Below are 27830 nucleotides of genomic sequence, written 5' to 3' on the forward strand. Positions count from 1 at the left end.
GACAACTCTGTGGCCAGTACACCTTATAACATTTTAGCCAAATGACCTGAAAGCCCACGACGGGCCCTGAAGTATGTGGTTAATATTCTTGACTCATTTCTTTAGGTTATATCCTGTTCAAACAGTTTCAAAGGTTTACTATGGATGCTTAGACCCTTCCCCAGTCTCTGTGGTCACTGGCACTTAGGTAAGAGGCCTATGCCTATTTCCTGGCAGAATATTTGCCTTTTGCCTTCTTCCAGTGCAAATCTGGTCCATTTCCCGGGGCAGGAGTTTTCTTTCCCTGGTGAGTCCTACAGGACTCATCTGTCCTACCTCACAGTTCTTCCATCTTGACCCGCTCCTCTTCCTGAAGCTAGCTAGGGTGCAAGTCAGACTCAACCTCAGTCGTCTCACAAATGCTGCGACTGCAGGCCTGGACTGCTCAGCCCAACGTCAGAACTCACGGCTGTCAGAGCCTTTATCTCTGAGGAGCAAGATGGATGATACAGAGCAGGAAATAAAATGCTGGTGACACTGTGACATGACTGACTCTCACAATCTACTTCATGGAAGTCTCCACAGAGTTTTTGAAATGAACAGACATCATTTTTATAATAAAAAGACCTTAGGGAAACACTGAAATAATTAAGAACTAGTTTGACGATTAATATAAATCTGCAAACAATTTATGTTCTAAAGTGGATTGGGACCAGGTAGAAGGCATTACTGTTGTGACTGCAGTGACTAATAGGAAAAAGCCATACTGGCTTTGGATGCTAAATTGAAAATTTTCAGTTATTCATAGCATAATGTCTTCTTTTGAGTCCAAGTTTTAGTGTTTACACTTACTCTGTATTTCCAGGCTTTACTTTTATACAATGAAGGTCGGAGTAAAGAAGACCCCAGGAACTTCTCCCAAATCAAGAGTATTTAGTCTTTTTTTTTTTTTTTTTTTTTTTTTTTTTTTTGCCTCTGCCTTCCAAGTGCTGGGATTAAAGGTGTGTGCCACCACACCCGGTGAAAGTGATTTTTTTTTCTGTTTAAAAAAAAAATCTGTTTTTTTTTTTTGGTTTTTTTAAATAAAATTATATCCATGAATGTTTGCCTACGGGTGTGTTTGTGACTCACATGTGTGCAGTGCCTGCAGAAGTCAGAAGAGGGCCGTGGACCCCTGGAACTAGAGTTACAGATGGTTGTGAGTGGTCAGGTGGGCGCTAGGAAATGAACCTGGGCCCCCTAGAGGAGCAGCCAGTGCAGACCAGCCCCTACTGTTTTATGATTAAGAACTGTTCCGCTCAGCCTCACTGCTGAGCTCTAGCTAACGTTTAAAGAATTAACACGAGTTCTTCTGAAATTACCCCAAAAGCTCAGGAGGAAGAAGCTTCTCTAACTCATTTTATCAGACCTGCATTGTCCGACACTCTGGTGACCACAGATATAAGAAAAACAAAACAAATTAAAACCTTCCTCCCATAGTGTGAAGGACAAAACTGTATGGTCATCTAATTGGATGCACAACAGAAAACAAAAAGACAGCTAGGTGGCAATAGAGTGGAGAGAATCAGAGAAAACATCTGACAAAGGATAGATGTCCAAAACTTCAGGACCTGCCTAGGATCGCACCATAGTGACTAGTGCAACAAAAGCCTTATGCGCTTGGTGAGAGGGAATGCTGCTTAGAGAAAGGGAAGTGTCAAAGAAAAAAAATGGCCAGTTTTCCAGTTATTCACAGAAGGAGTCTGGCTGGTCATGGTAGAGACTAACAAGTGTGTATCTGTTTACTCAAGAGATGTGTGAATAAAGAAATGGAAGAAGGAACGTAAAGAGGAGTCTGGTGAACGAAAGCAGAGGCTCTAAGCAAGGCTTCTGGAGGAACCAGCACCAGCAGTTCCCGCAGAGACAGCTTCAGGGTCCCAGCGTGCTCCATGGTGTCTGCTTCAGGTATGTTTGGTGGTTTTAGCAGTGGAGACATAGATGACTACAGTTACATCAGAACGGTGTTTCTTTTAAACTATATGCAACCAAGCTGGACTATCAAGGAAGTCAGCAAATAGGCAATTCTGTACTTTCTTAATCACGCCTTTAATCACCCTGTAACAAACCCTAGTTTCTACTATATAGCTGACTATCAGGGGTGGCAAGGATGAACCAGAGAGAACTTCCGGGTGTGGTCACAGCAGACCGAGGTAAATACAGAACTGTAAGGGAACAACCCCAGTACTGTAGGCACAAAAGCACTACTATAGCAGACGAGAGCTGACGGCAGAACAGGGTCTCAAGAAAAGAGTGAGAGCTTTCAGGACAGGGATTTGGGCATAGGGAAATAATGAGAGGCAGAGTAAAGGAATCCTAAGGAGCCCCTGACACTGAAATTGGGAGGGAGCCCAACACACCCTGTATGTGCAGTGCTTGACAGGGGCAGCGGATCAAAGTGGAAAAGACTGAGCCCATGTTGTGAAGAGAGGAACCAACTTTTTAAGGATCTTGGTGCTGTGGTTCAAAGCAGGGAGATCTAAGGGTCAAAGTTGTTTTGTAGAGCAGCATTTCCTGTGGTGATGGACACAGAAGTCGTGTGTGTAGCTGTGGCAATAGCTAAGGAGAAGCCATGAAGGCATAGAGACAGAAGAGGCAGGACCCGTCCAGGGGTACTCACACAGCCTTAGACAGTTCTGTCTGTAGCATGAGACATTATTCGCCTTCTGGCACTTTAATTTTTAGATTTTTTTGTTGTTGCTTATTTGCTTTTTGTAAAAAACAAACAAACAAACAAACAAAACCCAATAAACATTTCTAAGGTAGGAGAGCTTGGCTGCTAGTTTCTAAAGGAGACACAAAATCAAACCCTAGAACTTCATTCTTCTTTCTATTGGAAATGCTTACAGCCCTAGACGCTCTGGAATGTACAAAAGAGAAAGAAATGTAGCACATGCCTGAGGATAGCAACATAAAGAGACGGCAAACTCTGAGGACACTGCACGTCACAAAGGACACTGTCAGCTAAGCGACCAGTGCACAGCTTCCCATAGGGAGATCACATGACTGCTGTATGATGAAGGGTAAAAACGGGAAGAGAATGTACAGGAAATGAGAAGCCAGAAGCTAAGAACAAAAGGAGCTGCTCCTGAAGCACTGTTGTTCCAGTAACTCCTAAATCACTGCAGCCACTGAATATTCTGCTTTGTATCTTGAGAATGCAGAAAAAAACAGAGACCAACCACAGGAGGGGATAGAGCCGCATGCACGGCACGTCGCTCTGTCCTCCTGCAGGCTACCTCTGCAGAAGAGAGCTGCACTTTCTCTCTTTTAGTTATCTAGAAATAGCTTTCGGGACTGCTTCCTACTACCCATAATTCCATGTGGATTTCTTCAGAAAACATTAACATTAAGCTAGCCTACATGCTATGGAGTTTAATCGTCCTACCTCCTATTTGAGAGCATCTATGTGTGAAATGATCTTTAGCAATAAAACAATTAAAATGTCTTCATTTCTTAGGTTTGTTTTTATACGGTGGGGTAAAGGCAGTGCTGAGGGAGAGAAATGGAGGCATCATTATTTATGTTTACCTATAATTACATACGTTATATGTACATGAAAGAAGGTATATGTGTGTGTGTGTGTGTGTAAAATATAACCTGTGGGGGTTGATAATGTTCCCCTCCAAGAGCCAGAGACTAACACAAACCCTCCTACCAAGCATGAGAAACATCCTTTTAAAGTTGTTGCTCAGTGATCTTAAGCAACTTCCAAAATAATACAGGCTATTGCTGTTGCCCTTAGTTGCTTCCCAGAATCTAAAGGTAAATTCCTATTGCTGAGGATGCTCTGGACTCTGGAGACAGGACCCAGAATCATCCTCCCTGTGGTCTAGGTATCATAGTACTGGAAAGTGGTGGGCAGACTGCCAAGATAGAAAAGCAATCAATAGTCCTGCCCAGCTAAGACACCTATGAGCCACAGCAATGACCAACATGGCAAGATATCCTCAAAGGTGCACCAGTGGCCCTTATATGTTAGTGGTAACCAATAGCTGTCTAGTTGTCCTTATGGACCATTTGAGGGGACAAAATTCATGTCAGCTAATGTCAACTACTTGTGGCTGGTGAGCCCACAGAACCTATAACCTATGGCAGCATTCCCAATACTTATTCTTATACCCACAGATAAAGGTAGCTTTCATTCCTCATAAAGAAGCTTTTTTTTTTTTTTTCCAGGAGATAGAGACTATTACAGAAAGCCCCAACTGCTCAAAATGCAGAGAACATTTAATTGGGTCCTCAGCCCCAACTGATACATCTGTACCACAGCCCTTATATTTATGACTCAGGAAACATCAAGGACAAAGCAAGTGTGAGGATTTCAATGCCACAAAGGACCAAGATGTCTGCTTTGAGATTATATCCTCTATATATGACATGGAAGCTGAACCTGTGAAATCTCAACATTATGGCTGCACAAACAAGACCTAAGCAATGACAACACCAGTTGACATGCCAACAATGGGGGAGATCTCACAAGGCCTCATCCCTAGACGAGAAGCTATCAATTACCAGTGACTGCTGAAATGGAGAGAACCAGTCTTATCCAGGGACAAGTCCCTAAAATGGTTAGCCAATACCACTGGTCAGCCCTAAAAATATACATATGAGCAATGTATAAATTCAGCAGTTTGTATTTATATATTTATATGTTCATACACATGTAACAATAAAAATTAAAGAAAAAGAAGAAACCACTAGAGATAATGCACGGAAGTAGACAGAGGGCGTGGAGACGGAAAGGAACAGTAGGGGAGGAGCAGAATATGCCAATAGGGCATGGAAGATGATCAAAGGGTATTATATACATTTATGAAATGTCAAAGCACATTAAAAAATGCTAACAGGAGTGAAAAATCTTACTGTACATGGTAAATACACACAAACCATTTAAATGATCAGAATTTCTTGTATATAAATAGTAGCCAGTTAGAAAACTTAACACTGTAATTATCTTGCTCTTATTATTATCTATCTCTTACTATTTAAAAGAATAAAGATAAATGAAAATTGAAATAAAATGCCTAACAACAAAAGCAGAGTGAGCCGGGCGTGGTTGGTAACCCTGCCCTCACCAGGTGGGGTAGAAGATGTGAGTTCCAGGTCATATTCAGCCACATAGTGAGCTTGGAGCTGAAGCCAGGTGGGGCTGCTCACACCTATAATCCCAGCACTCGGGAGGCTAAGGCAGGAAAATGTCATTCCAGGCTAGCCTGGGCCATACAGTGAATTTCTCTCTCAAAACAAGTAAGCAAGAGAACTAAACAACAAACAAGCAAGTAAGCAGGTCTCTGTCAAATCAGCCTACTTGCTTCTCCACGTATTCACCCATCATCATGGGTACAACCTGGAAGCATATGGAAGCATAGTCAACTAAGCAGTTAGGCCACTGTGGCCAAAACTTCCTGAATTCATCTGATCTTAGATGAAGTCAGGCCTAGAAATAGAAAGACAGATAAATATCCATAAACTACAGCATATTCTCATGGTAGTATTCATAATAAAATTATATTTTAAAAGTCATATAATGATAGTTAATACAGAATTACACAGCTGGTATTAGTCTCTGCTGCTTGAAAAGGTTTGTATATAACACACAGACATACAACTGAAAACACGGTAAGTGTTGATGACCACCGAGAGCGAGCATGAGAGCTCACTTCTATTCTACATCTTCCTGTATTTCCTCACATTTTACACACTAACCATATAGTAGCTTTATAATGAAAAACCCAATATTTCAAAAGAAAGTTTGCCACCTTATGATGTGAGAGAAGTGCAAGTTTACATAATTATTACTAAATAATAACGTTCCTTAGCTCGCTGTGCACCTTCAGCAACATTTCAGAGTGTGTTTCATAAACGCACTAGAGTTTGATAAGCAGAAGCCATCCTGCACTAATGCCTTTTTACCGATGAGCTCATTTTGAATTCTATGGGCAGAATAAAATAAATAACAGCTCTCCCCACATCAACCTTTTAAAAGGTGTACGTGAAGAGAAAAGCTAAAATATAAATGAGTTCTGTTCCAGAGGAAGCAGTATGTTTTCACAGCTTGGCAGCATCTTCTTAAAACTTCAGAACAGAAAAGCTTGTGAAAGGAGTTTTAAACAGAAGAATTAGTACTGGCCTGTGGACAGACTAAAAACACAAAAAGATGACTTTTCAAATCCTCATTCATAAATTCATATGGAAGCCCACAGCACAGACCATTGTGGATTTAGACAGACTGCAGAGCAGACCCTGGCAAGGAATCAAAAACCTTTGAGTTGTATGGAAACATCATGAGGTCAGCCCCTTCCACCTGTAGTAAGGCATGAACTCCATAGATGGAGTCAGAAAGGACAAAGAACTGCCCTCCTCAAGGCCACAGCCCGCACGCAGTTCAGGTATCCTGACACAGTTCATTGGCTTAAAGGCCTAACAGGAATGGCCACTGTTGGCTAAAGATAGGCTACTGCTTCTGACTTCATTTAAGATATGCAATGCAAATCCCCAAAGACAACCAAGTGGCTTAAGGTCCTGCCAATCTCACGAGAGCTCCTGACAGTGCCAGAGAAAGAGAACTGTAGGTCCAGAGCTGCATCTCACACAAGGGCTTCACTTCCTTGAAAAAGGAACCATGATTACCCAGGGGACAACTACAATACTGACCCACCTTTCTTCCCTGAGCAGCAGAGGATTAAATAAACTCTGGAGTACAGCCTCACTATACATAACAGCCTAGATCTACAGTGGGGTTCGCTTAACCTACATGCAGCAATACCTCTGCAAACACTATAGGTTATAGGCTTCCAACTAATTCCTTATCAGGATGGTGAGATGCCCGTTTTTGGTTGGCCACCTGCTCCTTGACAGCCAGGAATGAAAGACATTGGTTACTCTCCTCTTTGCTGGTCCTCAGTTGTCTGGAAGAGGCAATTTAAGTGAGGAAGAATTGACCCTGGCTCATGGTTTGAGGGATACTGCAGAGCATGGTGGGGAAGGCATTAGGTGCTTGCTCACATTTTAGCAGACCAGTCAAAAAAGAGGAGGGAAGCCAGGCCAGGTTATAAACTTCAAGACCCATCCCCAAGAAATTCCTTTCCTCCAGCTAGGCCCCATTTTCTTTCTTTCTTTTTTAATTTTTTATTAGTTATTTTCTTCATTTACATTTTCTAACAGTTCCACGGCGTTCCAAAACACCACCAGAAGTTTGGGCCCACGGTTTCAAACACATAAACCCAAGGGATGTTTTACATTCAGTTCATTAGAGATGGAGGCTCTTCTGGAGCTCTCAGGAAACACAATGGAACAGAGCAAACAGTACACTGGGCAGGTTCCCACTACAGTAAAGAAAAACAAGGTGGCCGTGAGGTCGTTTCTGCTGCTAAACTTTGGGGGCAGATTTTTGGGGCCTGCTGGGAACAGGACTTAAGTATGTCAGGAAGGCTGTGGTGCAAGGCCATGTTGGCTGGCTTCAAGCAAGGTCTCCGGAACCAAAGAGAGCACAGGGCTCCTCTTAGAATTGAAGGCATTTATGTTCTACTTAGGCAAAAGATGTGCTTATGTGTATAAAGCAAAAAACAATACAGTGTCTCCTGGAGGCAAACCAAACAAAACCAGAGCGATCTGGGGAAAAGTAACTCGGGCCCATGGAACAGTGGTGGTATATGGTTCAAGCCAAAATCCGAAGCAACCTTCCTGCAAAGGTCACTGGACACAGAATCTGTGTGATGCTGTACCCATCCCGGATTTAAACTAATGGAGAGTAAATGAATAAAAGTAGATTTGTGCTCTTGTTAAAAAGATAGATAGAGAGAGAGAGAGAAAGAGAGACAGACAGACAGACAACTAAGAAGCTGCACTTGACTAAGACAAGCAGCTTGACTGACTCTCATGACATCACCAAGCATCTGGCCCATGCTCCATTTTAACAATAAAGAATAGAGTGTGTAAGGGTGGTGTTTGGGTCTGCTGGTCCACGAACTTTCTAGAGGAACCACCAAATGTGAGTGTTACACAAGTTAAATCAGCAGACAGTAACATTTTGGAAAGTTCACAAACTCTTGGGCATCCAGGCTGGCGAGTTCCTCTTGCAATCTGCTTCAGCTGCAGCCAGGCGGTAGCTGCACCTTTTGCCTTCTGTCCGGTTTTACTAATAGGAATCATGTTTGTCAGAGAGAACTGGAAGGTGATAGAGAATTAAGTTCCTCACACTCTGCCCCCCAATAATGTATCATAATAGAAAGATCAACAAAAGAGGATTGATCAACTCATTGTTCCCTAAATGGTTTTTTTTTTTTTTCCTTAGGGTCAATGGCAAGTTTTTGCAAAAAGGACATTCCTACTAAAAGAATAATGTGTGAGCCTAAAATGAGAACTGGTTTTCCAGGGGAATCAATTTTTTTAAAAAATTCATAAATAGCAAACCAAGTAAGTAAACTCTTAGAATTATGGTGGCAATAAAGTCTCTGCTTTTGGCCAAGATCTCGTGAAGAATCAGGGTGTACTGGTCTCTGGTTATCCTGGCACTTCCTGAAGCTTAGCTTTTCACTTCTCAATGGTTTGTGACCATTTTCAGTGATAGCCAAACTATCAGAAGGTAGGTAATGGCCTTTACTGGCCTTCTACAGGGTAAGTCATAGAGAACCTTATCTCAAAACAATGCCCTCCCCTCTCCCCGCAAAACAAAAACAAACAAAAAAACCTTTTCTTAAAAACAACAATAAAAAGCAAGGAATTGTGAAGTACTCCTTAAATCCTAGCTCTAGGGGCTGGAGAGATGGCTCAGTGGTTAAGAGCACTGACTGCTCTTCCAAAGGTCCTGAGTTCAAATCCCAGCAACCACATGGTGGTTCACATGCATCTGAAGACAGCTACAGTGTACTTAGATATAATAATAATAAATAAATCTTAAAAAAAAATCCTAGCTCTAAGGAAGCAGAGGAAGACAGAACTCTCTGATTCTGAGGCCATTCTGGTCTACATACCAGTTAGTTCCAGGACAGCCTGGGCTACTGTAAGATCATATCTCAAACAAACAGACAAACAAACAAACAAAAGTGAAATTAGTTTCTGATACTATCTGACAGAACATATGCTGAAAGGCTGTTCAGCCACTATGTACAGGTTTAATAAACTTCCAAGAGAAAACTAAACAGTAAGGCTATTTTGGTGACAAGTCTGCCTAAGGATGATGGCTATATGACAATCTCAAGAGAGTTAGAAATGAAGTCTGGGCTTTGGAGAAATACACTTTTTAAATCTTATTTTACATGTATGTGTGTAGTGCCAGCAGAGGTCAGAAGAGGGCATTAGATCTCCCAGAGATGGAGTTAGTGTTGGCTGTGAGCTGGGACTCAAACCCAGGTCTTCTGCAAGAGGGAGCAACCTCTCCTTCCCTAACCTGAACTGTTAATGTATGGCATGTTACCAAAGCAACACAACAGAATAATCTGAGTGAGGCACTATATCATATTCAGGGTTTCTATGGTACATAGGTTTCCAAGTACAGTTTAAAGAGGACATACATTTTGTATGAAACTCAGCAGGGGGCTGGTGAGATGGCTCAGGGGGTAAGAGTACTGACTACTCTTCTGAAGGTCCTGAGTTCAAATCCCAGCAACCATATGGTGGTTCACAACCACTCGTAATGAGATCTGATGGCCTCTTTTGGTTCGTCTGAAGACAGCTACAGTGTACCTATTTATAAAAAAAAAATACATCTTTGGGCCAGAATGAGCAGGAACTGAGCAAGCAGGATAGACCAGAGCGAGCAGAGGTCCTTAAATTCAGTTCCCAACAACCACATGAAGGCTCACAACCATCTGTACAGCTACAGTGTACTCATATACAAAAGAGAGAGAGAAAGAAAGAAAGAAAGAAAGAAAGAAAGAAAGAAAGAAAGAAAGAAAGAAAGAAAGGAAGGAAGGAAGAAATCTTAAAAAAAAAAAAAAAGAAACTCATCAGGATATTTAAGCTTCTTCAACCAAAAGACAAGCAAGTAGAACACTTACTCCCAAGTCTATCTCCTGCCACTGCCACAGCAAGCCCCATGAAAGCTGTGATCTTAGGTTCTAACACTCATTCCCATACTGTAAGAAGAGCCAAGATCGCCTTTGATCCCCTAGTATACAGTGTGTGTGTGTGTGTGTGTGTGCGTGTGTGTGTGTGTGTGTGTGTGTATGTGTGTGTGTGTTCTCCTAGTATCTACCACAGGATGGATACAAAGTAATACCTGGAATATTTGAATCCTAAGAAGAAAAGACTCACTTGTCTCCCACAGTTTTCAGTTAGTCACAAGCTGACCTCCATTCGTGCCAGTGTTTACACATCTAAAGTTCATGTTCTGATGAAGCCGTCATACCTCACGATGACTCTCATGGTACCAAGAGTCACCTAACTGTGCTGTTTCTTTGTAGACAATGGCTACAGAAGGTCATGTGGAGCACAGGCTTTCTAGTCTACTTAACTGTCAGGGACTAGAGAAATAGGGGTGCATCACTGTTTGTTAAAAATAACAACTGCTGCCAGAGCATCCACAAGAGAAAGGGAGACTTTTAATCCACCTCAAAAGCATCATGATAATTTCTCTTTCAGCTATTTCTGTTTGACCAGAAAGGAACTAGGAAGTATAATTTGCCAATTTTAAAATGCATTTAAGGACAGTTCATCTTCTTATTGGCTATGAGAAATGGATTGGGATAGCTTTACTTGTCAATAAGTGGCAAAGTTTTGTTGTTTTTCCTCAAATAGTCTAATGGATTGAAATGAGGTCATGTCCAGGCTCCTGCTGTCTCATGTAAATGCTAAGAACTTCCTTCTCCTTGCAGAGGCACAGGAGGAGCAGCTCATTACGTTCCACTCGAGTAATTCCACAAGGGTATGGGAGAGGAGAAACTCATTTTAAAATTCAGCCTCCAGTACCTATCAATTTCAAAATTTATAGTTTATCCCCCCCAGCATTTCCTATTCTCAACCAGTGCTGACATCAGGAAGGGGGGAAAGGAAGCCGAGCTGATGGCAAAACTATGTCGGGGAGGCAGAGGGCATGCGCTTTAGTCAGGAGGTCAGGAGCTCAACCCTGCCAGCACAGCACAAGGAACACTGAAGCAATGGAAAGACAACACTGAAGCAATGGAAAGGAGAGGGCTCTGAGTCACTTCAGCGGGGGTAAGCTTAAATCCTTCACTAGTACTAACCTTTGGATTGACATAACGGCCTTAAGATTTTGAAGAAAATCAAAAGATCCTATACTGTTCTGTGTCTCCTCCGAGCCTGGCTCGTCTGGAGAAGACGTGGACTAACAGAGCCTAACCATACTGAGGCTGTGGGCTCTCCTTACCTACTCATTCAGTCACATTCTCATTAGCCTGGGAAGCATCAGCCTTCGCGCCTAGTGCCATGCAGCTTCTTTGCCTGCCGAGTCTAATAAAATGCTTGCCCGGAACAAATAAAACATGCCACTGAAATGCCGAGTAAAATACACTGGGCAGATGGGGGATAATTCTTTCTGGCAATGGTATTGTTTATAATTCTATCCCAACAACGCACCTTACCTTAACACCAGGTTGTCAAGAAAACCAAATTTTGCAATTTTTATAAATAACAATGTCCCTTTATAATATGGGAGCAGAATCAGAAGATTTGTACAAGATTTAGCATGGCTGGATTGTCAAGTTACTCCCTTCCATGTCAGGCTCTGACTTTAGAAAGGAAGTATGGAAAGACTTTTTAACCAGTTTCAAAATTTAAATTCCTATGCTGTCCTATAAATCAATCCCCTCTCAACCCCTGATCTTGAGTCACGGGCTTGGGAAAAAAAACAAAACAAAAACACTGCCCTTAGTTCATACATGAGAGGAAAGTGGAGTGCAGACATCTTGGAAAACAGACAAGGAGAGGGCATGTGATTAGAACGCACTGCAGCAGGGATGCAAGTCAAAATGCCCAGAAAGCCAAGCTTGCAATTGAGGGTGCAAGATCACTTGCCACTCTAGCCGGACTCAACAAACGCTCACAGCACTCCACCCCTGCCACTGACATGCCCTGCCTTCTCTCAACCCCTGAAGCATCCTGCTCACAACTGCAGGAAGCAGCTTCCGGTTTCTGCAGTGTTTCCTCTCCCACTGTTCCGGTGGTCAAACTCTCCTGTGAGGGCAGCCCAGGCCCCACCCACCATCCGCTGCTCACACAGAACCAGAGAAGAGTGAACAGTGACATCTTCTCCCCGCACCCCCCCCCCAAAAAAAAAAACAAAAAACAAACAAACAAAAACAAGGGATGAAGTCTCCCAAGCTACCTATAAGATTACTCAGGTGATCTTGTCTCAGCTTGACAAGCACCTAGAACAACTCGTAGGGACACATGTTCTGTTTGCATTGTTTTGATTTTAGAAGAAAGGCACAGCAGACTTCAACTGGTTAAAGTGACCACTTCAGAAAATTTCTGTTGAATAAAATCATCCTGAAAGTTATTAATTTATATTATTATTGTAATTTAGATTGATTGATTGATTGATTTTAGGAGGAAGGTATGTGTGGAGGTCAGAGGTCAACCTGCATGAGTTGGCCCTCTCCTTTTGCTATTTGAGTACCAGAGACCACACTTAGGTTGTCAGGCTTGGTGGAAGGGGACTTCAATCACTGAGCCATCTCATTGGCTCTAATTTCTTTTTTTATCTTGACCATGTAGTGAAAGGAAGAATGCCAGCTATTAAACACGTAGCATTTAATAGTCACGAAATCACTGTACTCCTACAAATAGCTATCATCATGTTTTAATTTTTTTTCACTTATTTTTATGGAGTGTGGGTGTTTTGCCTACATGTATGCCTGTGTACTATATGCATTCCCAGTGCTGCAGAGGCCAGAAGAGGGTGGCTCCCCCTGGCATGGAGTTATAGACAGGTGTGAGCCACCATTTGGGAGATGAGAATAGAACCTCAGTCCTCTGAAACAGAAGCTCTCAACTGCTGAGCCATCTCTCCAGCCCCATGGTCTTACAATAGTCATTTTGTAGCAAGTGACCTGCCTATGGATACCTAGAACATATTTAGTATGTGTTCCTAATTGCTAGATCATCAGATACCAAAGAAAAAGAAAAGAATACAAAAATATAAACTCAACATTTAAAGCAAATAATTTAAATTTTATCATGCCCCTCTACCTTCATCTTTCTGCACGCACATCTTTTGCTTTATTACCCGTACTGTCACTACTGGTTTTTGAGATAGTCTCCCTCAGCCGCCTAGGCTAGCCTGAACTTGGTAAGCTTTCAGGGCTCCTGCACACTCTTTTTAAGTGTTCCTCCTGCTTCAGCCTCCTGCGTGCTGGGATGACAGGTTGGAGCTGCCATGACTCAGCCTGCCTTACACTTTGTCATGATAACACAACTGCTCCGTCTGCTCCCCATCATCTCATTTACATTCCCTCAAGTTTACTAAGCCAGGATCATCCTTCGCTGCAGCATGCCACTTAATAAATTCACCGTTATTGATGGGGCCACTTGCTAAAAAGCAATCACACTTAAATGTAAAAATCTAAAAAACACACTCATTTTTTTCTTGGTGTTACTAACTTGCCTCTGAGATCTGGGAGCTTAAGAGATACTCCCTTCAGCAGGCTAACTCAATTCAGCAACAAAACAATAATGAAGAAGATGAAATATTCTTTGTGATTATAATAAAGTTTTAGGAACAAAACCAAAAATAAGAGAAGTCAATTTTTTCTAAGTAGTAAGTCACGAGTTTGTAGTTTTCTCATTTAATAAAAAAATTAGTAATTCTAAGAATCTACATGAAGTGCAAGGTGAACGATGAAGTCTTTGTCACTTCAGACCTTAACACTCTTGATAGTTCATTACCATGCATCTGTAAACACTGACTTTGAGAGGACCGCTCACAAGCTGACTATGAGGACAGGCAGGAAAACAGAGCTCTGACTGAGCTCATTCTCAGGGGTGACGGCTCCCCAGGGTTAGTCTGCTCATGGCACCCAGACATGCTAGCCTGCCACACTAGTCTCTGCACACGCTACTCTCCAGAACCCGCCTGGTGAAGAATTCACTGAAACTATAAGTAAAAAGAGACAGGCACGAGACTGATACCATAACCTTACACTAACAAACTGTCCTGGGAAGAATTCCAAAATGCTAAAGACCAAGGGAATGAAAATACAGAACCCTCAAACAACATTCTAGAAACATGCTTGAGAAGCCGATTCATCTCTTCCATACTAATTCTCCCAGGAGGCAATAATACCCCCTGTAAAATGCATCTGTGTGTCAGACACGTCTCAAATGTAGATTATACGCACGTCAGGTTAAGGGCAGGGACAGCAAGTTTAGAGCTTTGATTTAATTTGTGTTTGCCATAATACTGTGGCTGCAATGCTATTTTCGCTCACGACAGCAGTTATTCCAAGAACCTATTTTTGGATACTTGAATTTTGGGGGAAGGAGACACTTACTCTCAGGCTTGTTTTCCACGCTAATTCCTTGGCTTCTGGAGCAAGTATTTTAAATTAACTTCTTAGAGTTATTTTGTTGATTTCAAAGGTCAAAAAGCCAAAATTCATTTTCCTTATAATTTCATGGTTCTATGTTTACTGGTGGGTTTTATTTTTGTTCTCCATTACTTACAGAAGATGAACATGACGGAAACAACCCAAGAACAAAAACATATTACAGGTAAACTGGTCCATAAGAAAAACAAAACCTGCACAGACGCATTCCTCTGTATCTTCCTGGACAGTCATTCACTCACTGGACTACAAATAGCAGCAGTAAGTAACTGTCTTATTCCATGGCTCCAGGTGGTCACCACGTCCACCTGATACTGCCAGGCACTCTCACAGTTACTGCTGAGCCTGGTCAAGGCTTCCCCAAGGTTGTTGCTTTTTTCCCCATTTTTCTTAACTGGGTTAAAGAACCTGTGGTGTGGTTTAGAAACTTCTATTTTCTTCCTTTGATATGAAACAGGAGTAGGAACAGTAGCCAGGCCTCATTCTCTGTGTTCTAGCCACAGATCCAAGACACACCTATTTCCCAAGGCACACCATGGCCAGATCCTGAAAGGCATATAGGGAGAGTATACTGGGGCCTGCCTCCTAGGCTCCAAGCCTCCAGAAATCAAGTCCAGCTTACACGACCTCTTCTTCCACCGAAAGCTGTTTCTAATCTCTCTCCCCCCAACACTGCCCTATTACCGGAAGGGGGTTGACTGAATGAGTGAAGGGGAAGGTTTTGGAAAGTCCCAGTTTTCATCTCACACTATCTGCAGATATAGGCCTATCAAATGTATGTTTTCCATCTTGTAGATATATATACCTAAACCTAGCTTTTTGGTAATATATAGCAAAACTTTAATAAGTAACTAATCAAAGATTATCCAACAATGTCTTCTAAACTCTCCATTAAAATAGACAAATCTTTAAAACAAAAAATACTGTACTAAACAGGAAACAAGACCAAATGTGCAGGGTAAACAGGGGTGCTCCTGATGGCGGACTAAACAACGCCTTCCTTCTTTATGTGAAGTTTTGTTAAAGTATGACTCACATGTGGATCAATTTACATATCTAAAATGTGATTTTAGTATATTTATAAAAGCGTAAAAGCAGTGTGCTCTTCAGCGGTTTCCTGGCCCCCAGACCTCTATCTTTCCTGGTCTGGGCCAGTGCCAAATATGTTCTTTTTCTACAAATTTGATTACTCTGGATATTTTCTATAAATAGAACCACATAATATTGCCCCTTGTAATAATCAATGATTCGAGGAGTCAGTACTGGAAAAGTGAAGTACACAGGACAGAGAATGCAATAAGGTCAGAAAAGAAAAAAAAAGCAACACTCACAACATTTTATATATATGAATATGACTATCTACAATAAGCCACACACTGATAAGTCCTGGGGAAATGCATCCTTGCGGTGCTTTGGATGTGGTAAGGTACTGGGGAAACTGCACACACCCTTGTCTCTGCACATACATGTTAGCAGGCTGTAGTTTGTGGACACTCTCCTGTAAGTGTTTTATTTTTCTCACTCAAATGTGAAGCAAGGTCACCACAAAAAAGGAAGATAGTTTTTAGAGGAAAAATGAAGTGTAAAATAATTTAAAGAAAGCAGAAAGGGTGAACCAGGAAGATATAGTATGAGTACCTGACAGAATTAAAAATCTCTCTGGGGTTCGAGATCATTAATTTAAAATGAGATAAATTGGGCTGGAGAGATGGCTCAGTGGTTAAGAGCACCGACTGCTCTTCCAAAGGTCCTGAGTTCAAATCCCAGCAACCACATGGTGGCTCACAACCATCTGTAATGAGATCTGATGCCCTCTTCTGGTGCATCTGAAGACAGCTACAGTGTACTTAGATATAGTAATAATAATAAATAAATCTTTAAAAAAAATAAAATGAGATAAATTAGCAGGGTTTTAAGTTTGTTTGTTTGTTTGTTTTTCTAGCTACAATCAATTGCAAAAAAATGCAGAAACTGTGTAAGTTGAAAGATGTAACCAGACGAGGCTGTACCTGTTCCTTGAGCTGTAAATAACTCACTGATGGTGTTCCCATGTCCAGTGCACTTTCTGAAAGACACCTCAGGTAACTTCCTACCTGACACTGGAACAGCTTACTCTGAAGACAAACACTCTCAACAAGAACATCCCACTATTTCATTACACGCATCATCTCCATTCACCCTCAAATCTCAACTTACCAAGGTGCTAAGTTCCTAATGATTCACATACGGGTTGGCTGGGGAGCCAGTATCAAACCTTGTCTAACTCTGAGTTTATCTTCTTTTACTCTATCATTACACTTCAATCTTCAGTTTAGAAACATAAGAACTGGTGTCTGGAGATGCTGACACTGGATGTCTGTCCAGTGGTACAGACACTGTCCTCAGTGGATGCCTGACCATCACCAAGCTAAGCTCCTTCTATGTTCTCTGCTGTTGTCCTTCCATGCTCCTCCTACAGCTAGTTATACTGTCTTTCCTCACACTCCCTTCTGATAGTTATGCCTTTTTATTTATGCTATCCCATTGTCTTTTTACTATCATCCAGCTCTCCTCACTCAGGCACAGGTTACTCTGACAGCCTTCTAATCTGGCCTCCTATGAGTCACTCATAATAGTACAATGTCCAGAGCAGACACATTTACACACAGACTAATGGTTATATAGAACTAAGATGGATGGGAGGAAAAGAGAGTGGTTTCCATTAGATCCCAAGGTTCTGAGGGCACAGTGACAGTATTGTAAAAGTAAATGTGGTGACACTTACGTGACTATAGGTACATTCAAGGCATTAAACAAGTGGGCTCTATCTCAATGAGGTTGTTTCTCCTAAGTACATGTACATTTGTGTGTGGAGATATGACAACATGCAGCGATGCCTCTCTCCTTCCACGTTCACGTGGGTCCCAGGGATTGACCTTGGGACATCAGGCTTCACAGCAGGTGCTTACCCGCTCGGCCTTCTCAGTGGCCTTTTCATTTTCTGTACTTATTTACCCAGACCGCTACAGATACATTCAGGCTTCTCCCAGGATTCTGATATTATTTTGTATTTCTGTCAGTAGAAACAGGAGTGTGGCTCTAAAAGGCAAATCATAGGTAACTGCCCAGACATACCCCGGCTCTCTTCCATAGGAGCTGCTGTTTTGCATTTCCACAGAAATGGATGAAAATGCCACTTCTGCGGAGCCTAATCAGGAGAAAACTTTGCCAAATTGTTTGCCAGTGTGACAGGTGAAGGATGGGACCTCAATAGAATTTTAATTCAACTCACTCTTGATTCAGAGTAAGTGTTTTTGCTGGGATGCAGTGATTTACACGTGGAGACTGGTCCAGGAGGCCTGCCATGAGCTGGGGACTCCCAGGGCTGAGTGGACTGAGTCTCAAGAACAGCGGAAACAAGGGAGAATAGCAACCATCATCTTGGAACTTTACCTGTGCTCAGGAAGCCTTTGCAGTACTTTTGTCCTGGTCCCTTTCGTCACTCTTTCTGTCCAACTGTTGGTCCTACCTTACTTATGAGCTCTCTCTCTATGTTAAGGGTGAAACCTTTCCACTTTGTTAGTTTTACCCCAGAAGTTCTTTCCACCTATATTTATCCATTACTTCACGTCTGCTTTTGGATTATGAGACTCCGTTAGGAAACATGTCTCCCACTTCCAGGATATGAAAGGATAACTTATGTTTTCTTCTATGTATGTAAGTTCACTTCTCTGATTGATTTGAAATTCATCTTGCTGTATGGAGTGAGGAATGGGATAGTTTTGGACGTTTATCCTATGCTAGCATATTTGAATAAGGCTTACTTGGCTGGGCATATGTATTTATCCAAACATTCAGTCTATGCCAAAAAGCATGATGCTACTCTAAGGCAGGTGACTTCATGTTCCACTTCTGTGAATACAAAGCTCCATTTTTGGAGGGTGCAGATCATCTAGACAATTGCTACTCGGTGCTTTGAAAGGCTTTCAGCATTTCTGATCAGTCAGGCCTGAGCCACACCTTCTCTAGCTGTGCCAGGTAAGATGAAACGAAGCCAGAAAATACCGAGTCCTAGGGTGAAGATATTAAATTAAAATTAAGGTTAAAAATACGTTAGAACTAAATAGGAACCTTATAAAAGGATAAAATGTTGTGCATCCTTTTGACTAAAAATTAGCCAGTGCAATTCTATGAAAGAAAACTCAGAAGTAAATGGAGCCCCAGCCAGAGTCTTAGGTTCCACTCTAAAGTCCATCAGGAGTCATGTGCTTTCTATTATTTGCACAGTATCATTTACTATTTGCATATTCTCAATGGTTAATCCTTTCTCGTACCAACTTTATGTGATAAATGCACTTTGGAATATTAGTGAAAAAAATTAACTGACTGCATTATTGGTATAATTAAAACCCACACTAGGCACAAAGAAATATCAAAATGTATTCTGTTACCAGAGAGAAATATACAATGTTGTGACTCATTTAAGTTAGGCATTGTTTTGATTCTCATCTGCTATGTGGAAATTTGAAACAAACTTTTGGAAAGAATTAAACTTCACAGAAGAGGGAAATGGAGCAGAGTGCAATCAGACCTCCAGAACACTGAAGTCTTCCCCTTATACTCTGGTCAGTCAGGAAGACACTGGCTTATTACTGAGAATATGGTCTCCTCTTAGCTACAGTCAAGAGTGAGGGAGAGCACCTCACAGCAATGGATAACTGACAGTTCCATCGTGGCTACCTATTCACCTCACGTACACCATCTGACCTCCAGCACTGCAAAGCCTGTCCTTCCTCAGGCAGTGAGGTCAATGCACTGGGAAACAGGGGAAAGAGAAAGCAGACACCCTGGGTAACATATTGTCGGCTACTGACATTTTCATTTTGAAGACAAGAAGGATACAGTTTTGGTCTCTGACTTGATCAGAGCCTGATCAGGTTTCTGGGACTTCTAAATCTCCATCAAATGTTCCGTCCAGGATGCTACACTTGTGGTTGGATTAGGTAAGAATAAACTCTGTTGCTGTCAACATCCCCAACAAATCAGAATCCTGTATATATCACTTATGCTGCAAAGTGGGGGCTCCTTAAAGGACAGTTCTACTGTAGAACATATACTAAATATGTTATAAGCATGTATTTATACCATGTTAGATGGGGAAAAAATGAAGCTGTCAAAAGTACTGAAACCAGACACAGATCAGATTCGATTACATGTAGTTTGTAACCTTTGGGAATCCATTCAGAGACTGACCGTCTTCTGCAGGAAAGTGAATCTCAGAGCTCTCCTCTACTGTTCAACACAGGAGGATCAAGCTGCACAGAGGCTCTTCAGGATCATGGAAAGATATACATTTATAAATACTATCTTTAAGCTGGGTGGTGGGGGTGTATGCCCTAATCCCCACATTAGAGAGGCAGAGGCAGGAGGATCTCTGTGAGTTTGAGGCCAACCTGGTGTACAGAGTGAGTTCCAAGAGAGCCAGGACTACACAGAAAAACCTTATCTCAAAAACAACAACAGCAGAAACAACAACAGCAGAGGACAAAGTGAAGCTGTAAACTCAGCTGACAGACGCTAGCTCCAGCTTTGTGAGCTCTCTTACCTCACCAACACAGTCCTAGTATTTCACAACACCCGCAGAGCTAGAATCTGGACTTCAGATTATCTTTTAGAAATGAAACTGGACTGCCAAGTGTTCCACAATACTAAGAAACCTACCTTTCCATGACAGCTAGGCACTCCTTTCTCCAGGTAAATCTACTCCCTCGTCGAAGCCGGAAGGTTCCAGGTGTGGCGGAGACTGGGGGAGGTGTTTGTCTCCATTCAGGGTCCTCTATTGGAATGGGGGCAGGTCTCATACTTAGCGTAGCCCCTGGAATAAACAAGACATTTTTTTTTAGCAAATATCTCGCAATTAAAAAAAAAATCAGTATTATGAAGATACCATGAAAACAAGACAACGAGCCGAGTACGAGCTTTCCTTTGTCCACTGAAACAAGATATTTAATATTCTTATTTTAAAAAGCATGATAAAGGAGTTGGAAAGGTGGCTTCGTGGTTAGGAGCACTGATTTTTCTTCCAGAGGTCCTGGGTTCAATGCCCAGCACCTAAATGACAGCCAACAACCATCTGTAACTCCAGTTCTAAGGGATCCAATGCCCTCTTCTGGCCTCTCCTGGCTCTGAACACACATAGTTCACAGACATACACGCAAGATAAAAAATGGCCAAAGGAAAATCCTGAAGAAGTAAAAGTCTCTTTTTTGAAAAGCCCATGAGAGTCACCACACCTGTCACCTTCCCATCTGCTTTCATGTGTCCCTCAGTTCCTTTAGTGCACTGCATACAAAGCATGAGACCTACCTCCTGAAGGACTGGACTTTCCCCTTAAGCCTTTTTTGAAATCCCTATACTAGGCCAGATGTGGTGTACATCTTTAATCCCACCACTTAGAAGTCAGAGGCAGAGGGATCAGAGTTATTAAGGCTAGCCTCAGCTACATGAGACACTGTCTCAAAAAGCAAAATGTCATCTAATACAGCAGCAAAGGAAATAAGATGACATTTTACAAGCCTTCAGTGAGCAGGATTCAGTCTTTATAGGTCTACTGCCTACTAATAATCCCATATTCAGCAGGGCAGTGGTGGCTCGCGCCTTTAATCCCAGCACTTGTGAGGCAAAGGCAGGCAGGTTTCTGAGTTCAAGGCTAGCCTGGTCTACAAGGTGAGTTCCAGGACAACCAGGACTACACAGAGAAACCCTGTCTCGAAAAAACAAAAAACAAAAAAATTAAAATCCCATATTCTTTCACTTCTCAACTATAACAACTTCAATCTGAGAGAGTTTACTAATTTAGACTAGCTTTTCTCAAAAAGCTTCAGGAAGTTATAATTCACTAGTTTTTCATCTATAACATGCCTTTTTCTGTGGCTTGCTCTGGACTTGAGACTAGACACAAACCAGAGAAGCCATTGTCTCAGGCTTGTGTGGACTTAGCTCACAGATCGGAAGAGAGACTGCAGATCGGAAGAGAGACTGCAACGCTTCCCCAGAGGCTCTGCCTCCGCTCCTCGGTTACTACATACACTGATCAATTCAGTCTTTCCAAACATAATTACAGTGATATCGCTCTTCTGATTAAAGTCTTCAGGACGTTCCCTCGGACTACAGTTTAATGTAAACTTTTCTCCTTTCTTTTTAGACAAGGAGTAAAGTAGCCCAGAACTCCTGCTTCCACCTCTCAAGTATTGGAGTATGGGCATGCTTCACTATGTCTGACTACTCAAAACTCTTAATGATATGTCCTGGAAAGACAGGTTAGATTCAAGGGGTTTATGTATATATGAATACATGTTACTCTCACACAGTGAACACATTTTTGTTCATGATAAGAACTGTTTTCTATCATATCATCAGGTAACACCATGGATAATATCTCTATTTTAATACACATATATCCCCCCTTCCTCCCCCCCTCCATGTAAACCCTTTCTGAGACAGGGTTGTACTATGTTGCTTAGGCTAGCCTGTAACTCCTGACTTCAATAGTTCCTTCTGCTTTAGCATCCCAGGTAGCTGGAACTAAAGGTATGCAAAATGTGGGCCTAGCTAAACCCTCTTCTTAAAGGCAACATCTTTATTTGTATTTTCTTGGATGTAGACCAATGGTTTAAGCCTAGATTGTCCTTTTCAAACATACAATCTTTCTGTTTCTCCCTTACTAGTAAATCTCTTCTTCAAATGGCAAGCTAAAATATCTCAGATTCACTTCATCTTTAATTTTCCAACCTCCCTGCAGATATTACACAGCCAATCCATACTCAAATTTCATTAATTTTATATTCAAAATAAATCCAGTATAAAAGTTTCTTTTTATATGTAATGCTGATTTAACAGTGTCATCTCTCACAACCATAACTGCCCAGGGCAGTCAGAAGATAAAGTTTCACAATAAGCCATCCTAAGACACGGACAAAGTCCAAACTAGATCACAGGGAGCTTTGTACCCTCTGTCTGCATCTCTGTGGATGCTGGCTTAGCTGTCCTTTAAGAAGTCAGATAAACTACACATGCTAACCCTATAGCAAGGCTGCAAAAGTGAAGGATGCTCCCCTGATCTCCAGGTGCTTCTGCCATTCTCCCCGAAGGCCCGGCAGTGGAGGGAGAAGCTACCTTGCACATTTAACCCACAGAATACTACATCATGTAGATACTTCTATAGCTATTTTACAGAGAGAAATAAATACCCAGGCATATACTCTCAACAAAGGCATGTGGGTAGCCAGAATCCAAAGGCTCCATGGGTCCTTCCTTGACTCCTGGTAGCTGTGCCTTGTGCAGTGCTTTCCTACTCTGTACTCATGACTGTGATCAACAGCATGTGGCAGTGAAAGCAAGTCTCCTAAGAACTCAAACACAAGGGCATCTTTCTTTGGTTTCTTTGTCAGATCACTTGCTCAAGAGAGGAGTTGCTAGGTGAGAATAGATGCTGGGGTTCTTGAGGAACTGCTGTCTCTGGCCATTATGCAGTAAGGAATAGGGATAGCCAACATCCATGTGAATGGACCGTCCAGTTCCCGTGACTGCAGCCCTGACTGACAGCTTGACTAAAGCTCATGAGGATGTTTCTCCTGGATTCCTCATCTTTAGAAACAGGAAATAAATCTTTGTTGTGCTAACCTACAAAAATACAGCATGGTTTGTATCACAGCAGATAATTAATATAGGTCATCACAACCATGTCCAGTTGTTGTTTCATCCTCCCAAACACTAAGCTTAGTACTTATTCAAGTGCACCAATTTGGCAGAAAAAAAATCCCTTTAAGATAAAATACTAATAGTGGAATGAGCACCTTTTCTGTTTGCTTCTATTCTGCTATTGTCAGTCTGACTTTTGTTAGTTTCTGATCCTTTTTCTATTGCGCTATAGATTTTAACTGAGGGCAGATGCAACATCAATTATTAGTCACATAGCTGCAATCATTTTCTCACTTGTCATCTGCTGTATCTTTGTTTATGGTAACTTTGAAATCCTAATTTATGATATAAGTTTTTAAGCCTTTACATGCAGTCAGGGGCATGAATCTTTTGTATCAAGGCTTAAATCTGTTCCATTATCACCAGTGAGTTTACATTTCGTATGTCATGGCCAATGCCTTTATGAAAAGGGTTTGGGGACTCAGCAGTTACTAGCCCTGGTTGTGCTCCCAGAGCACCCAGGTTTAGTTTCCACAACCTCCCGAGCAGGTCACCACTATAATTTCAGTTCCAGGAGATCTGATGGCCTCTTCTGGTCTCTCTGGGTACTAGACTTGCAAACGGTACACAAAAATACATGCTGGCAAACCACTCAATCAAATAAATCAATAAACAAATAAATAAAAAGTTTACTTTATCCAAATAATCAGTACCTGGTTCAAAGTCTTTCCTATTTTTTACCAGAGCAAGCAAGGATGACAGCACACAGGAAGAGTCTAGGATAAAAATTTACCTATTTAAAAGTATATAAATTTTGTTCCGAAAAGAAAAGCATCCAAAACATCCAAGTTAACATCACAGCAGGTCAAGATGGAGGCAGACACAGAATAGAAAAGGCCATGGGTTCTCTTACCCCCACATTTGCCCTGGTGAAGGGATGGAGAGGTTCAAAGTAGAGGGATGGGGGAGAAGAGAACACAAGAGCAGTGGGCTCCAGTGTGGGCTGCTAGAGCTCTGGCATGTTCTCAGGCAGGCATGCAAGTTAACAGAGAGCAGACTCCTAAGAGGCTAAAGGAAGCAGACTGCCGATGTACAAGAGAAATCCCTTTTTGATATTGGGATTTACTGTTAATAATATCAATCTTTAAAAATATTCTGCAGAGGCTGGAGAGATGGCTCGGCGGTTAAAAGCACTGACTGCTCTTCCAGAGGTCCTGAGTTAAAATCCCAACAACCACATAGTGGCTCACAACCATCTGTAATGGGGTCTGATGCCCTCTTCTGGTGTGTCTAATGACAGTGATATACTCACATAAAATAAATAAATAAATCTTTTTAAAAAGTTGTATTTAAAAAATAAATATATAAAAAAATTCTGTATTGTCTAGACTTCCTATAAGAAAGGAATTTAGATTAAAATAAAGTTGGTTAGAAAGGAAGGAAAAAAAGAAAGTGAGAAAAGGGGGATAAAACCCCAGGACAATAAGGTAGTGACATAGTGACCTTGAAAGAAATCAAGTCTACTTATATATAGAAAGCTGAAACTGAATAATTTTAAATCTGTAAGTATTCTTTTTTTTTTTAAAGATTTATTTATTTATTATATGTAAGAACACTGTAGCTGTCTTCAGACACTCCAGAAGAGGGCATCAGATCTCATTACGGGTGGTTGTGAGCCACCATGTGGTTGCTGGGATTTGAACTTCGGACCTTCGGAAGAGCAGTCGGGTGCTCTTACCCACTGAGCCATCTCACCAGCCCATCTGTAAGTATTCTTAATTTTAAAAATACCATATGAATTTTGAAGTTTTTTTTCATTTCTTGCTCCATTTCTTTATCAAAGTAGCAGTCATTCAGAATAGCACAAGGAGCCAGGAAGGCATAGTAGCTAGCTGCTTGGAACCCAGCCTGGGAATTTGGAGTTGGCGATCCCCAAAGCAAGCCAGGTAGCAAGACTAGCTCTTGGTTCTATAGAAAAACAGGCATTATCTTGTAAATGATATCATAAGAAACAAGATCAAGTCCATGTGATTAGTTTCCATCAGCTTGTTTTATTTGTAAGACTTAGCAGGCTTTGGGATGTGCTGGGAAATTCTGATGGGCCTGTTTATTAGAGAATCATGTTGTATCTATAGATAGTGGATTATCAATAAAAATAACCCTACTTTCCCTTGCTGAGTTTATGTACAGAGAACCTCGTAAAGGAGAAACTTGTAAAAACCCAGAATGGATCTAGAGGCAAGAAGCTGAAAGAAGTATTTCACTAGAGAAATGCAACTCAACGTCATTTAACGTAAGCAAAGAATCTACAAACACAACCGACTTGCTTGCCAGGCATCTATCTCTACAGCAGAGAAAAGTCAGCTTTTCATTTTGCAGTTTGCCTTAATTTTACATTTTTTTCTCAAAGTGTATGTGACAATATGATGCTATTTACATTTCTCCTGATAACCTGTCTACTAGACAGAGGGAAGGTTATGATATTAGCAAACTACCTCCTCATAAACCCACCCAAGGCTTACTTCCTACAAATTGCTTCAGGCAAGCTGCAGGACCACACCTCAGGAACCTGGCAGCTCTCTCTTGGTATCTTAACATGAACAAAATTGACTTTCACATCTCTCTCTCTCTCTCTCTCTCTCTCTCTCTCTCTCTCTCTCTCTCTCTCTCTCTCTCTCTCTTTCCTTCCTTTCAGTACACATCATATGTATTTTTTCAAACACAGACAACAGTGTCTAAAATTCAGAAAGCCACAAAAGGGTTATTCAACGGTAAAATGCCTGCCTTGAATGCACAAGGTCCTGGATTTGATCCTAAGCACTGCAAAACAAACAAACAAACAAACAAAAGACCCAGAGGTTAAATAATTAAGTCTTTCTATGTCTCCCCAAACCAACAGCATCCCCCTTCAGAGCTGATCTAAACTAGAATCCCCAACAGTTTTTATACGTACAGAAGTCTAAACTCTGTGTGTGTGTGTGTGTTTGTGTGTGTATACCCTGGATACCAATAATAATGTAGTATAAATTGTCTCATATCTTATATTTTAAACTTCTGTATGCTGTTTCACTGCATGCAAATATAATTCATACAAAACATAACTACAATGCTCTACGATATTTCCTTGTAGAGAACTTAACCACTTCTTGATGAGGTGATTCTACTGACTTGTAAAGAAGAACATAAGGCACTCTAAGCAACCATTTAAAAGGCAGACAGAAAAGAACCTGAGGCACTACACTGTATTCAAAGATTACAGCAACTCCAAAGTACCCACAGAAGGAGAAACACCACCATTCTTTAGACAGAACCAAAGGCTGTTTTAAAGTCAACAAAGGTGCACCAACACATCCAGGAAGAATCCTATGCCACATTACCTCTTAAAGGTGAAAGGACAGAAAATCTTACTGATGGGTAAGATTCAATTAGTATAAATACAACAGAACTACCATTTGACACTACCAACATCCTTTTTTTCTTTTTTAACTGCTTGTAAAATATACAGAAAAAAAATGGAAGGAAATGAGTATAGACTGGGGTTTTAAACAGGAGACAGCGATGCAACTTGTACGGGAAGCCAATGTCTGCAAATGGGGAACTCATCCTTGACAAGAGAGCCTGCCTGTGCAGAGGGCCGCTCCCAGTGAGCCTTAGTCTTTTCCTGTGCTTCCCACTGGGTGTCCTACACGCCAACTTCCTTCAATGTCCCTCGGAGCTGGGTGGGTCTAGCTCAGGTTCCTACATACATTTAATTGGGAAGTAAGATTAAAAACAAAACTAAAATCATTCCAAGGTTGCAAGCTAGATTCCTAGTAGGAGTCCCCAGTGAGCCTAAAAATGCTGTGGCGGCTCTTTGCTGTTTCCAGTGAAGTAATTATGTCGACAGCTTCCACCCTGCCCCAAGCTGGAGTACAGCCCTAAACCCCAGTGTGGGAGTTCAGCTCAACAACCATTGATCTCTATGCGAGTTCTGTCCTAGGTACCAAATCCTCAGGAAAGCACAGTTCCTCACAGAGCTAGCGGAACCCTCCCTATCAGGCTGTGTGTCTCTGAAGCACACCACACTCCAAGTCTCCTTCCTTCTTCATCTAGCTAGCTTTGCAAATTACTGGCTTTGGATGAGTCACAGGAGAAGGAAACTCATCTTCAGGAGACTACCTAGCATCCAGTCTGACAAACTGCTTCAAGAATATCGTAGAATTGTGCTGGTCTCATATGGAAGCAGCAGACCTCTGAGCACTTGAAATGGAGTTGGTGGGAAACTGTGTTATAAGTGTAAAACACCTACTGATCTCTAAAGAATGTGGACAAGAGGTAAACAGGGAGTGGCCATGTTTCAATTTTCAAAATGAAAATTAAGCACTGACGTGACAGGTGCTAACACCCATCATTGCTGTGAATTTTCAGGTTTTTTCTGAAACGTGGCTGCCTGAAAACACGAATCCCCGTGGCACTGGGGCTGCAGCCCCCCCCCCCCAACAGTGCTGCCTGGAACATTAACAGTAACATGAACAGAGGCACTTCTTCAAGAGCTCTGCTTATGCTTTTAGACACTGTTAGAAAAATATGGAGGCAAAATGTCAGCCGATCCATGTTGAAGGAGTGATAAGATTATCTCATTTTGTTTTA

General features: G+C 41.6%; 1 protein-coding gene and 1 pseudogene across 17 annotated transcripts in view; one reads left to right on the forward strand and one right to left on the reverse strand.

Annotated features, from left to right (window-relative positions):
• Hmbox1 (homeobox containing 1) overlaps window positions 1-27830 on the reverse strand; it is a 138300-nt gene that overhangs the window by 20063 nt on the left and 90407 nt on the right. For all 17 annotated transcript variants that reach the window (XM_030247768.1, XM_011245031.3, XM_011245029.3 and 14 more), the window contains exon 6: window positions 20223-20376. In XM_030247768.1, the coding sequence (XP_030103628.1) occupies window positions 20223-20376 (154 nt within the window). The remainder of the gene's footprint in view (window positions 1-20222; window positions 20377-27830) is intronic.
• Window positions 7438-7806, forward strand: Gm20111 (annotated as a pseudogene).

The sequence above is a fragment of the Mus musculus genome, chromosome 14 (assembly GCF_000001635.26).
Source record: "Mus musculus strain C57BL/6J chromosome 14, GRCm38.p6 C57BL/6J".
NCBI lineage: Eukaryota > Metazoa > Chordata > Mammalia > Rodentia > Muridae > Mus > Mus musculus.